At 40.3% G+C, this 14,786-nt stretch overlaps 1 protein-coding gene across 3 annotated transcripts in view; it reads left to right on the top strand.

The window, feature by feature from the left end:
* Nucleotides 1–14,786, top strand: part of gli3 (GLI family zinc finger 3) — a 119,594-nt gene that overhangs the window by 55,338 nt on the left and 49,470 nt on the right. For all 3 annotated transcript variants that reach the window (XM_044104629.1, XM_044104630.1, XM_044104631.1), the window contains exon 4: nt 12,108–12,213. In XM_044104629.1, the coding sequence (XP_043960564.1) occupies nt 12,108–12,213 (106 nt within the window). The remainder of the gene's footprint in view (nt 1–12,107; nt 12,214–14,786) is intronic.

Below are 14,786 nucleotides of genomic sequence, written 5' to 3'. Positions count from 1 at the left end.
AGAAAGAACAGAGTAGTAGTGGAAGGAAAAAGCATGTACTGCAGTCTTCCTGAGTCGAACTGAGGTTTAAATCAACTCCCTCTTTGCCTCAGAGTTATTATAGTTTGGAGAACGGGAGATAGACAGATGTAAAAGATAAAGTTGGGACGTGGATAGAGGTGTAGTGAAATGTTTCAGCTACTAAACTGCTGCGTCTGTTCCCCCAGCTGGGTGGGAGCGTGGTGGGGCGGCGAAGGTGCACAGCTCTTTGTTCTGTTCCCCAGCTTATCCCAATCTGGGGCAAATTCTGCAAATGCAGGAGATAGATTGGAGCTAGACAGAGGCCCCTCTTAAATTCCCTTCACTCACGGATCCATATGGGAACCAGTGGGAGAGAGAGAGGAAGAAAAAATAGTTGAATCGTGCTGGGGGCCCCCTGGAAGAGCCGCGTTCTGTCAAGAAAAACTTGTGCTAGTGTGCAATTTGTTGAGATGGACTAGATAGTAAATGTCTTGCAGATGCTGGAATGCCCGGGAATACTAAAAGTCCTGCTGGCATGAACATAAATTATTGGTGATTCTCTTCTTCAAAACCTTTAGGATTTAGTTTAAATCAACATTCTTGTTGCAGGACATAGTTAAGTATTCAAAACTGATTGAGCAACAAGTTCAAGAGCAAAAATATGCATCAACTTGCAGAACCGTGAGCAGAATGTCTGGGCATCGGCCGCCTTGTTCAGTCTAGACAGACAAATTGCTTGTGACAGTGAGAAGCTTTGGAATGTATACTTGAACAGAAAGCCGCCTGTTATCGTTTCTCTTTTTACTGCTCATTTTCTCTTCTCTGTTGCACCATGTTAATTACTTTCACCGACAGAGGCTGTTTGTGCTTAGGGGTGTGAGAGCCACTGACGAAGAGAGAAAAGACTCAGGGCGAACGGGTAGAAGAGCAGAGCGGAAAAAGGAAAGAACTATTGATTTATAGAGGAAGGGCAGAGTTTGATCTGCCAGCCTGGTGCATATGATGAATGGCAGACAGATTGGCAAGCCAACGCTCAGCACTCCTCTGTTGCTTAACCTCTCTGCTACTTTTCTTTTCCGCTCCATATACCATCTTTGCTGACTAAATTCTTGTTCTTATCTGTATTGCAGTGCCCCTTCTTTGCAATGCAAGCTGAGAAATCTCTGCACAGCATGAGCATTAGGCTAATTTATACAGTGGTAATTAGGCCATTAGACCTGAAACAATCTGGGACCTGTAATTAGGCAAAGCGCTCCAAAAGTCAACAGCAACTCCCATTGAGCTTAGCTAAACAGTCTCTTAAAGTGTTATTTACATGTCCAAACAGCTTGAGGTCTCAGTGTAAACAAACATGGCGAGAGGCGGGGTGAGAGGGGATTGATCAGAGAGGGGGAATTTGGCGTCACAAGAGAGGCAGCTTCCAAACTGCTTCTCCTGATGGCCTTCTGGGAGTTTCCATCCTTTTTCAGCATCACAGTGATCAGAGGCCCAGAGCCGTTCTTTTGAAGGAAAGTGAAATCAAAAACTTCTGTTGTTTTGTAGTTTAGGCACGCATACATGATGTATACAGGCATTATTGCCAGCAAATATGACATGCTGTATGTACACAACAAAGACCCCCGTGGGGGCAAAGCTTGACACATGTATGGCAGCCTTAGTCCTCGATACGACCGTCACAGGTTTAAGTCCTGGCCCGATGACTTTTGCTGCATGCTTTCCCCCTCACTCAGAACCCACTTTTCTGTCTGACAAATGCTTCAAAAAGGTCATTAGAGCTGACAAAACTTCTAAAAATATTTTTCTCATTGTCCCAGATTTTTTGGGAGCAATATGTTTCAGTTTTTTTATTTTTGTATTTTCATTCCAAGATCCAAAAATTTGATTCAGATCAAATTAGAATCTCTAATATGTCAACATTTGCCCTATTTGGTGGAAGTTCAAGTTTGAACAAAGCAGGTACAAAATGTCCCCAAGGTGGTGCATGTCCCAAGACAGCTGGGTCCCTTTTGTTCCCATAAACATCGGATATTAAAAGACAAAAATTGCCGAAGAACGAACTGGTGAAAGGTTGAATTGAACCACACCTGGAACTGAAGTTGTTCCGTTGTGTCTTTTTAGGGTTTTACAGTTGAGTGCGAAGTGTACCTCTCTGCTGCCACCTGGTGACTGTAGATGGAAAATTCAACCAAAAATCTTATGTTAATCTTGATAATTAGTCCATCGTGATCGGAATATTTCGTCTATACTGAAACTCCCTGCATGTACATATACACAAATAACAAGTGTACGTAGAAAAGGATTCACACCTACTTTTGCACATTAGTGCTCATTAAAGTTACTAAAATAGGTTCGGAGTCAATACAAAGCTGTTTTCCTAAGGAATTCTAATGTTAGAAGTAGCTTCTAGTAGCTTGTCTTTTTTCTGTTTTTATTTTAAAAATGTTATTTCAATTTGATTAGATTAAACACTTGGACTGAGTCTTCTTGCCACAAGTTCTATGCCCTCAGATACAAAATAAGCTGCATTACCGCATATGTGATTTTGCTAACTTTGGTAGCAAATGTGACCTTAGACATTTTTCATCTCATTGGAGGTATTTTGCTTCTTTCTAAATAAAAGTAGAATGACAATACCGGACAAATGATGATGTTTAGTTTTACTGACCTGCTCTAAAGGAGACTATGGTGCTTAGAAAACAACTTGGTCCATTACTGCCACCTTGTGGTATTGTTGTTTGTTTGGCATATGGAAACAAAGCTTGAAGAGAAGGTATGAAATGATATACTTTATATTAAAACAAATTCTCATCTCTATACAGCACATTGTCTTCTTACAACTAGCTAATTAATGAAAATAAAACCACAATCAATTGTTTTTTTTTCCGGGAAGTTACTGCAACTTTTGGAATCCTAAAGTTTTTTTTTCAGTTACTTCTTTTGAATGAAAACTTCTTGAGTTTTTTTCAAGCTTATTTATTCATCCATTTATTTATTCATTACTTTTTATTCATTAAATTAATTAATTGATAAAATGAGTGTATTTCTTTTACAGAAATGCATATTTATTCATATTAAAAAAAAAACCTGGTTATGCAAATAATAAAAGCTTACCCACACAACTGCTTTATGCTGTTAAGTTCATACTGCCAGATTTGCTTGGATGCAATAATTTCTTGGATATTATATTTCAAGTGTAAATCTGGAATGTTAATTGATTTATTGCATGGACAGTCACTGACCTTGATGCCCACATTAGATGCATATTTTGCAGTTGCTGAGATACTATTGCTCGCAAAGAGTTTTTCGGCTGATGGTCTCGAAAATGTATCTTAATAATATTCAATATTATCATCATCATCACAACATTCACAAGTACCACAGTCATATGTTGTCCTTACATCGTATATCCTGTCACCAAAGTAAATGAGCACGAGGAACAATTTGGCAAAAGTTTGCCTTAAATTCCTTTTAGCACTGAAGGTACGCTCAGTTAAAGCAATTATTTATAAAGTTATATAAGTTTTTCTCTCTCCATGTTTTTTTGCGTTGCAGAAATATCTATATAAAAAAACAAATAAAAAATTATACTGTTGTAAACATTTTATGTATCAGACATATCAGCTATTTCTGCTTTTAGATGCCAAGCATGACTAATACTACCTGACACATGTTTATTTGAATTTTGCTTTATAATAATGACAACATTCATCCACTCAATCCAAAGTTTAGAAAGAAATAATATACAGGGGAGCCTCTGATTTATCTGCCTCATGGGAACATCTTTTGCAGCAGGCGCCAGGAAGAAGTCCCTCCTCTTTTGCAGGGCGAAGTCATAAACTCCTGCTTGCTTTCACTTCCAATAAGGAGCAACAAGAGCTGCACATTTATACGCCTTAAAACCTGCACAAAGACAGTCTCGGGAATCATTTATACTTTGTGCAAACTGTTGCAAAGTTGCAGCGTGAAGCGTGGGCCTTCGCTGCAGACGAGCATGCCGAAGTCATGAGCTCACGAGCGGTAAAGAGAGGTGGCATAATGAAATCTGGCAGTCACAGCTCCGGCGCAGGCTTCATATGTTCCACATTAGCAATTCACAAACCTCTGGAGCAGGCCGCAGCAGCCCTTTTTTCTCACTCCGCCTTAGTCGCTTATGACAATCTGTCACTGGCTCTTTGTGCTCTCGCAGCGGAGCGTCGATGAGAAGTGCTCTGTTTATGGGGGAGAGTTTCATCCTCGGCTGCGGGTGACACCCTGTTAGAGCAGAGTCACTGAACCTTTTACCAGAAGAAAGACAGAGTCCAGGTTTACCCGTTGAGACAATAATCTCCCAGTGCTGAGTTGACAACAAAGAAAAAAAGAAGAAAAATTGGTTTTAGTACCAAAACCCAAATAAGAATCGAAACTGACAGAAATTTACCACGAGTATCACATCACATACATCCCAAAGTGCAGAGAGTATCCTTTGTAGGAAACACTGCTATTATGAGTGGAGATTAACCAATGAGGATATTGGAAATAATGTGCTTTTGGCTTTATCCCTAAACCTCCTTTTGAAATGAATCAAGTGTCCAATAAAGGACAAGGCAATTACCATCCTCTCTTTAATGAAGGAGAAGCTGGCTTTTGGTCCTAAGCGTGGTGAGCTTGTGTTGAATTAGAATTAATGAGTCTGGTCAAAGTTTGCTTCTAATTGCCCTTTCATTAAGACCCATTTATTATCATATCTTAATAACTTCCATCCCTTCCTGTAAAAGACTGACAAAAAAAGAATTGGTGCCGTTCTAAAAAGTTAAGCCAAAGTAATTAAAAATAATTAGGAAGAGTGGAGAAAGGCTGATTGATGAGTGAGGAAATTGAGTGTTTTTTTAAAACTCTAGTTTCCTGTTGGTTCCAAACATACCAGTACACATCAGAATATGGATATCTCTATATCTATCTATATATGTCTGTAGCTATATATATATGTACGTAGATATTTATCTATCTATATGTATAAGTACAAAATACAGCTTTACTCAGAGTAAAAAATGAAGAATTAATATAATTTTGCTCCACATTATTCCAACTTATAATGGACTTTGACTAGTCCAATTCAAAAGTCTTTATTTATTTGTATATTTTTGTTTTGTTTCCACCATGTTCGAATGTCAGTGTAATGTTCTTGCAAAATGGTGGCTTTACACCAGATGCTACATGATACACACCTTCCGAAAAGTACCTCAGAATGTTTTCCCAAAAGTCTTGAGGAGCATATAAATGTTTTTTTTTCTTTGTCAACTTTGAAATCGGACTTTTTGTTCTTTTTGTTCATCAGTGAATTTCATCCCGCAGCTCTCCAACTGATGACATTTTTGCTTCGTGTCTGTTTCTTTTGATGAATCATGAACACTGATCCTAACTGTGGCAGGGAAACATTCTGTGCTTTAGATGTTCTTGGTTTTGTTACTTCCTGAGTGACTCATCGATGTGCTCTCGTGATTTTGAAGTCAGTGCGCTCCTGATGAGGTCCACCACTATTCCATACTATCCTTCTTGGTGATAATGATTCTCATTTCGTTATTTGGAGTCCAAACGCCTTAGAAAATTGCTTTGTAACCATTTTTACACTGATCAATGCAAATTTATAAGTTGCTTTGTGAAATCTTTTAGCATCTTCATCTTGACAGACTGGTGCTCTTTAGCTGATTTCTCAGTTCTACTGGTCTGACTGCAACCAAAAATATCAGTTTTGTTTATGATGAATAATAAATCAATTTAACAAAAATTGGAGGATTACTTTTTCTTTTGGCATAGATAACTTTCACTTCAATAAACAAAATCATCATTTGAAAACAGCTCTTTCCCCATTTATTTAGGTTATCTTTGTCAAATACGAACATTTTCTTGAGAATATAAAACATTTAAATATGATTAAAAAATCTGAATACACGTGTAAGCTTTTGTAGAGCTCTGTGTTTCTGAAATGAGAGGCAAGTAATGTTTGAAATAATGCTAAAAATTAGAAATACATCAAAAATTTAACAATCATAAAAGACAAAACATTAATACGCCATCAAAGTAGCTTGATAACTAGAAGGAAAGTTATTTAAGGTTTTTTTTTTAAAGCACAGCTACAGTAAAACATGATGATGGTGGAATCATTCTGTGAGGATGCTTTTTTTAAAAGATAGTTGGAACAAAAGACTTGAACCTCAAGCTGAGATTAACTTCCCAGAAACACCAGAAGCCAACAGACGAGAGCTTTAAGGGAAGGAGAAAGCATACACATAGGTTGGTTAGAATGGCATAGTCAAAGGTGAGAGCTAAATTAATTTGTGGATTAGAATGCCTAGACTTAAAAATTGTTAAATGGACTTTCTATCCATTTAACAGTTATGCACTGCTTTGTGTCAGACTTTCAAAATTCAAATATAATGCCATAAAAAGTTCAACTGGTATGAATATTTTTATAAGGTACTGCATGCTATTGGTGATTTACCACATTTTCTTCCAGGACGAAAAAACCCCTCAAACATAAAACACCAACACAGTTACTTTCCTCTAAAGGAATGCTTCAGCTGCTGTGGTGTGTGGCTGCAGTAGGGAAGCTAAACCTCAGATGTGCATTTCATTTTGGGCTTCCTCCTTACCTTCCAGCTGTATTTTGTATCAGAGGGCCAGAATACCCCTGGAATATCCAGAAGAGCAGGGGCAATTTAGTCCTGGAGTAAACAGTAAGGAGTCCCAACAGGAAACAGTGGAGATGGATTGCAGGATGGAGGCTCTCCCCCACTTCTCCTTTGCTCTCTGTTCTCTGTGACTGTATACATTCTCCCCTCCAGTGACATGAGCATGTTTGCCTTGCTAATGGAGAGCTGCGCTGGTGTAAAAGAGGTGGCAGGCTGTATTTAGACAGGGCTATGGTAAAGTAAACTTGTGAGACGATTTAAATAAACCTCAGTGGAATGGTTTCGTCGTGCGGCAGCGAGGGAGGGAAGGAGTGATGAAGGAGAGAGAAAAAGGGTCCGGTCTATGCAGTGGGCTGTGCTGAGTGAGTGCCTCCTGAGACATAAACAAAAGAGGTCTGGGTAATTCAATGAGGAGTGGTGGATGTGGGAATGAAAGCATGTGTTGCAAAGAAGCAAATAGGTGGAGTCTTTGAAATTATTTCACAGTTTGTAATCTCTGCAGTCATCCCTCCCCCCCATCCGATCGGCCAGGATGACAGAGGTTAGTACAAAGTTCCTGCTATGTGGGCAGGGGAGGAGCTAGATTAGAGAGCATGAATTTTTTACCAGCACTGAGCTGACGCGCGCTACACACGGTGTAAAACTTGAAAGCTTCATTTCCAAATCTGACAGGCAAAAGGGCCGAAAAAGCCCACGAGTGGAGCTGCGGAGAGTAAACAGATCAGATTCTGCCCTCGTCTACTACGAGCTCATCCCAGCTTCCCCTCATCCCTCCCTCCCTTAGAAGCAGCAGCAGCTCTGAAATCAGCCAACGTGAGCTGAGCCAGAAAAACATCATCGGGAGAAAACCATCAAACAAGCAGAGTTGGAGTGGTCAGATACTTCCCAGAGCCGCATGGAGTCGGATTGTAGCACTTATCTCTGTAACTGGGAGTGCTGGATTAAAACTTTGTCTAACTTTTACATTCACTTGTTACAGAATTTGGCAAACGTTTTCATCCCCTCTGGACTCTTTCACATGATGTCACATTCCCAGTTCCCCACTTCAATGTATTTTATTAGGACACACCAACACAAAATGTTGCATGATTATAAAGACAGACACATCTTTACAAATAAAGACTCAAAATAAGTTTTATTAAGCCCTGACTCTAAATTCAATTCTGTTCAATTCTAAACTACTTTATATGTTGCAAATAACTGTTACTTACGACAGCAGTTGGTCTTCAAAATAATCTGAAAAAACGTCTGACTGATGACTGACATTCTCATGACTGTCATGTTAACAGCTCAAAATCCAGGAAGCAGAGACAATATTTCACAGTAGTATGTCCTGAATGACACCATTCATTGTTGATAGCACAGCTAATCCACCTTGTTTGCTTTTTTCGCTCCTCTTTAAATCTCTGCCTGACAGTATGGTGAGGAAGCTGGGCAGAGAGACTATGTAGTCTGGGATATTTTTCTTGCCCAATATGATGGATCTAAGAAATAGTTTGAACTTCCTCCTTCTCTCTCTTTGCATTTATGAAGCCGGCTTTTCAACTCCTTTGGGATTTGGGGTCAATTTAGGTATTATTTGAGCTGTTGAGATACTAATGGTACTCCCAATTCTAAAAACAATACCTTGTTACCATGGTTGCAGATCATAAAACAATTATTTTAAAGTAGAAAAGTTACAGCAGGAGAACAGGAGGAAGACTGACAATAGGGAGAGGGAAAGTGGCACAGTGAGCGAGAGAGAGTAGTAGACTGGGGGACAGGAAAATAAATCTAATGCTAAAAAATGACTACATTTAAGAAACATAATTAAACTAGAGTAAGAATAACCAGGAACAAGAAATGAACATAACCAGAAACACTAAGAAAAACTGAACTGAAGTATTGCAGAAACAAGTCTGATCTAATCAAAGAAAAGACTAGGAACACAGAATAATCAAACTAGAATAGATAAATTAAACTCCAAAACAACCCAGGATCATAACACTAAGTTCTAAAATATGCACCCAATTTGAAAGGAAACTGCTATATTTGTTTCAGTTAGTTTTACTGACCCTAAATAACAATTTCAGTCATGCATTAACACAGAAACAAAAGATATTTCCTGAAAACTACCCGAGTTCAAGTTAAGTTATGTGTTACTATTTATCATGTTAGTCAGTTTACAAGACTAAGACGTTTGAGAAGATTACAGCTGCCTGTTGTACAAATTTGCAAGTCACTCTCTGAAGAGAACCTGTAAATATCTTTCTAAAAATACTCAAGTTGCATCTGTTTGATGCTCTGAAGGCAGGCCTGGTTTCAAAAATAGGCTTAAAAGATGAGACATTCAAAAGAGAAGGACATATTTGTTTCACTTGGAGCAAAAATGTTAAAGCAAAGGACACGTTAACTTCAACTCCATCAGTTTTGAGAAGTAGCTGTTTGTGCAGAAAACTTGCTAAAAGTTTTTTACCCACAGCACTAAAAGGGTCTTATAAGTATGAAATCTACATTTTTGGATAGTTTTTGAATACAGTGTTGATTTTTTATTGTTATCTGTTTTTCACTCTGAAAAATATTTCCAAACATTCAAACTTATTTTCACTGTAAGCTAGGGGAAGTGCAGCAACTCTCTTTAGCTAGCTAACCAGCAGCTGCAGGTGGGGGTGGGGCAGAGCCGCTGTACTTTATGCTCCACACAGATAAAACTCAAGGGAACAGCATGACCAAAAACTTCTTCACATTTTTCTAATCGGTTGCTTTTCAAAGTCTTGATAAACTTTGCTACCATTGGGGATCTGGGCAGCTTAATTAGTAGAGCCTACAGTGGAGAGGCCACAGTTCTCGTCGTGCTTTTCCTATGTTAGGTTGTAATTTTCAAGCTATTTCTTCTCTTTCTCTTTGCACCCTCTTTTCTGTAAAATTACTTTTGAAATAAGGCCACTAGTTCCAAAAACAAACATAACTTTGGTACTAGTAGCAACACTATGCTAAGACATGAAATTACAATGATAGAAAGTTGCGACAGAACGATCCAGTGATAAATTATAGCAATTCTTATGCTTACTTGGGCTATCTGCTGATGTAGCTAGCCTGCAGTCAGCTGCTTAACATCCATGCCTATCGAAACTTTCTAACACCAGTTTTTAAACAGTGCTACCTTAATAAAAGTAATGGGTGAACTTAGTTTCCTTGCGATGTCTTGGTGCTTTTTGCAACCAGAAATATTTCCAAAGCAAATAAATTAGTTTAATCCATAGATCTTGCTTAACTTCAGTGAGTTTTCAGGTTCTACATTTGGTTCTCCATTCGGTCTGATCTCATCCGACTTTGATTTCAACTTCTCGTCCTTTTTTTTCATTGAAGTCTCTTTCGTTTGGCTCTTTAAGGAAGTCCCGCTTTATGCCTACACCTAATTCTGAAGGATTGCAAACAACATCAACCAGATCACCTCTCGACTGTCTGTGTTTTATCACAATCTGACACTAAATGTCCGTGTGAAATGAGTGAACGATGAGGTAAGCAGCGCCGGATCAACACCTGCTGCGCTGCCCAGCAGTGCAGCTGCATTTGTCATGGTCTCCACTCCTGCGTAACTGCCTGGCACCCCCCGCTGTTTGGCCATCTGCCCACTTGGCTCAAATGTTTACAGGCGAAAACAAGAAGTAAAAACACATACCTAGCAGCGTTAGACTTGCTGAGTGAAGTTAAACAGATGTTGACACATGCTTTGCCTCAGGGTGCCGAGACGCAGCTTGGCCTCGGCAACAGGCAATAAACCGACACGTGCTTCAGGAAAAGAGATGTGAATGAAGACGAAATTCTACTTTGGCCTTTTTGTTTAGTTTCACCACTCAGGTTGGCAGCGCTTGTTGAAAGATTCCTACTCGTTTCGACCTGTCTCGACTTATCCCGAAGTGAACAAGTCGGTGCTCTAGAACCCAAATCCAGATTTAGTTTCAAGGTTGGTTTTTTTTGGATTTCAGTTAAGGTTGGACGATGAGTGGCACACATGTGGGACTTTAGTGTGATTGCGGTGCAAGAGTTTCAATTTCAGCAGTAAAAATAGAGAAAAGCTTGCGAGCACATATTATGCAAATGTTGTAATGTTTTATCTTGGTTGGAGAGGGGAGGGTTGTAGAAAAAGAAGCCTCCGGAAAAGGATGTTTTTGTTCTCGTTCGGTGCGTTCCATTGGTTGTACTTAAATGTTATCCTTTGTGTGAAACCACATTATGCTTGGCACGGTGAGAAACGTGCCGTTTGGCTGCTTTTCTTTTGGTTATTTACTGCTGTTTATTTTGAGTTCTATCAGCCTTGAGACGTTTAGAAAGACTTCCTCAACAAACAGTTCAGAGCAAGGCATCTTTTAGTTCTGCACGTTTAATGAGCTCTCATTTTGGGTGGGTCCACTGAAACATAGCCATCAGGCTCTGCCTTTCATGGCAGCTGTGATTTGGATTAGCAGAGTGGTCTCACATGGACTTAAGAAAAAATGTTTACAAAAGTAAGTTTTTTTCTCTTTTTTTTTTTCTTGCTGCACAGCTGCTCTGCCATTCTTCCCTACATCCAATCCTCAAGTTAGGGAAAAACTTGATGGGTGAAATTCACTGTTTAAAGAAAGGCACAGGGAGCCATGGTTGAGGTTTGCCCCAAGTAGCAAATGCCAGAAATGTGGGAGAAGGTCATCTTTCATAACTGACTAAAATTTTACTTCCTTGACTGCCTTTATTACACCATCTGCCTTGCAAATTAGCACTTCACAACACCCTGACATTGTTCCTGCAGTAAAATGTGGCGGTGGCTGCATCATGCTATGGTTTTGCTTTTGTATAGCAAATGGGAGAATGAGGTCAACTAGGACAGCTTTTAGTTTTGTACTCCACAAATCTCAGCTTTGGCAAAAAGAAAGCCACAAGAAGTCCCATTAGCAGTTTGCCACAAACCATGTAGCACACATAGCTAACCTTAAAAAAGATGCACTGGTAAGTTAAAACCATGAAAGACTCAGAAAACCCTTCCCTTGATGGAAGAGTGGAAGAACGTAAGGCATTGTAAGCTTCTTCCAACATGCCTGTGGAAGAAGGCGCTCTGATCAGATTATACCAAACGTACATTTTGGCCTACTTGCAAAAAAGGATATTTCACATCACGCCGTTTCAGCTGTGAGACATGGCTGTGGCTGCAACATGCTGTGGGGTTGTTTCACTTCAGCTGAGAGGTGATGAAAAGACAGCTGAAGCTAAAGACAGGTTTACAAAGACTTCCACTGCGAATGTTTCAGAGCTGGACACTTTTAGCTCTGCACATTTAATGATTTCTCGTTTTGGGTGGGTCCACTGAAAGATAGCCATCAGCCTTTCATTACAGCTGGGTTTTAGATTAACTAAGGAAATTCACATGGAAATATGAAGAAGTGTTTTACGAAAGTCTGCTTTTCTCTTTTCTTTTTCACACAGCCGCTCCCCCGTTCTTCCCCACCTTCCATCCTCCTGTGCCAATTGACGACAGACACACCCAGGGACGTTACATCTACGAGCCTTCGCCCGTGAACCCTCTTCATATGTAAGTCTCTCAAACCGGTCACACACACAAACACAGACCCTAAAATATCGCTGATTACAACCGATACAAATCAAGCCCCGAAAACTTCCTTCCGCCTCTGGCCGTGGAGCCTCCTCTCCGCCTCTCAGGATCAAAGGCCACGGCCCCCGTGCGTGCGCAACATGATCTGCATGTCAGAGACGCAAATGAACATGTGTCAGAGACATGAAAATGAGAGCGGGACCGAGGGGAGCCTGGGAGCGCGCCCGGTTCTCATGATCAAGCCCTGTCAGGAGGAGCGGGGAGTGATGGCTCTGCCAACATCAACCCGTCTTTGACAGACACAGATGGGCTCTTGACTGTTCAGTCTATCAAATGTATAGAGTAAGGTAAAAACATGGCGTTATTCCTCGTTAAGGACAAAGGTGGTCAGTCGGTGTGACTCCTACTGGTGACTGGGTGGGTCAGTGAAGAACTTCAAAAGCACTTTCCTTCTTTCTTTCTGTTCACCGTACCTTCATCATTTGTATTCTTTGCATCCAAGTAGTAAGCAGCACTACAAGCTGCTTCATTGTCCCTGCGGCGCTTGTTTTCCAGGCGAAGGAAGCGATCATGGTGCTAAGAGGACAAATTGGATGGGGCAGCTACTTGGGCCGCATTATGTTTGATATTCTTTATCATTATCAACTCCCCCCATCCTCCCTTCCTCTCCTCCAGGAGTCATATCTCTCCCTTGCTGATGTGCCACTAAGCGTAATGAATTTTTTATACCCCCCTACCTCCAGCCCACCCCACCTCTCAACCTCTCCTGCCGCACCAGAGGAAGAAAGGGAGGAACTAAAAAAAAAAAAAAGAAGAAAAGACGAAAAAAAAGGGAGGTGATTGATGTCCCATGTCACTGCAAACAAAATGGCAAATATAATTTAGCATTTAGCTTATGCGGAGATAATGGGGCGAACACGCGCAGGCAACACGGGCTCAAACAAACAGCCGGGCTTGTTATCCGTCAGGAGTGCTTTGGAGCGATGTGGCGCGCAGGTTAGGGAGAGAGACGAGGGAGAAAAATGAGGAGAGGGCGGAGGGACACCGTTAAGGCAGGGAATTGAATTAAGGCGGAGCGGTTGCGTGGCGGTGCCGTCTTCAGTCACTCTGTTTGGACGGGAATTACCCGTGCGCTTGGCTCGCTGTCACCGGAGACACGGCCGCACTCTGCCTCGCTACTTAAGGCCTTTTTATCCAAACCATTAAGCTCCGAGCTGTTTAATATGACATGCGACGTTGACGGAAACTGTTTGTCATGATTATAAGGCAGCTGTTGAGTGGCCAAACTCATTTAAATGGACTCTGTGAACTCGCTGTCATGCCTTTTACAATGCACTGGGAAAAAGTTTTCAGACCCCAAACAAACCTCACTGTAATTTTGTGGAATTTTCTTTGATACACCAGCATAATAAAATGTAATTGTAACTTAAGTTAATTTTTGCAAATAAAAATTTAACAAACAGAAAATTTCTCTTAAATAAAGCACATTAAAGTCTTACAACAGATTTCTTGTTTCTGCTAAAAAAGCAGAGGCAGGTTTTCTTTCAACATAACTTTACCATTCTTACATAAAAGCTAGATTTCTGGACTTTTTGGTTAATAATTGTCCTGATCTTCCCAACTGAGGTTTTATTCCTGTTGAAGGAAAAAAAAAAAAAAGTATCTCCACAGCATGGTGCTGCCGCCACCATGTTTCACAAAAGGGACAGTGAAATGTGAATGATGGACATAGTTTTTCTTCTCCACTCTTGACATTTTGTATAATTTTGATCGTCTTTCGTGTTTGACCCTGTTCTGACCTTGTCAAAGCCTCTGATCAAGGTTGTGTAAATGCATCAGTTGAAGATGACCTCCGTCTCTCATGCTGTCTTTTACTCTTACGACTTCTCAGACCGGAGCCGTTGACTTTTAAAGTTTCTCCAAAGTCACCCGGACGTCTGTTTCCTGGCCTGACTTGGAAGGTTTTTACCTCTGTACTCATTCCATCATCTGAGAATGGATTGAATCATCCTCCAACAGATGTTAAAACCTTAAGATATTCCTTTAAAGCCTAACTCTGCTTTAATCTAATCCAACCCCTTCTCCCTGACCCATGTGCTGTGTTCCTTCATCTTCATGATGCTGTTTGTCCACTAATGTTCCCTAATAAACCACTGAGACCTTTAAAGAACAGAGGTATTTCTATTGAGATTAAATTACACACAGGTGGATTTACTAAAATCACCTGTCTTCTGAGAGTCTTCTGGGAATTGTACTCAATTTTTTTTAGAGTGTCACATTAAGAAGCGTTAATTTTGGAAAGATTTTTCTTTGTAAACAAAGTTTCATAGGGTAGTTGTATTCCTGCAAAGCACAATATCTAGTAGCTGTAAAGACTTTGCATTGCGAAGAAGCAATATTGCAAGTTTTATTAAAAAGCAGCACCGAATTCCCCAGTGAAAAGAAGCACTTATCACGTGTTGTATTAAAGAAACCACCTGATGGCAAATTGGAGTTAATTGAGCATCCCGGTCTTCTGGTGCTGAACTTTTACGCGTGCAAAGCTGCAGCCA

This window comes from Gambusia affinis, linkage group LG21 (genome assembly GCF_019740435.1).
Source record: "Gambusia affinis linkage group LG21, SWU_Gaff_1.0, whole genome shotgun sequence".
NCBI classification, from domain to species: domain Eukaryota; kingdom Metazoa; phylum Chordata; class Actinopteri; order Cyprinodontiformes; family Poeciliidae; genus Gambusia; species Gambusia affinis.
Note: the sequence above shows the minus strand (reverse complement) of the source record. Positions and strands in the feature narration are given on the sequence as shown.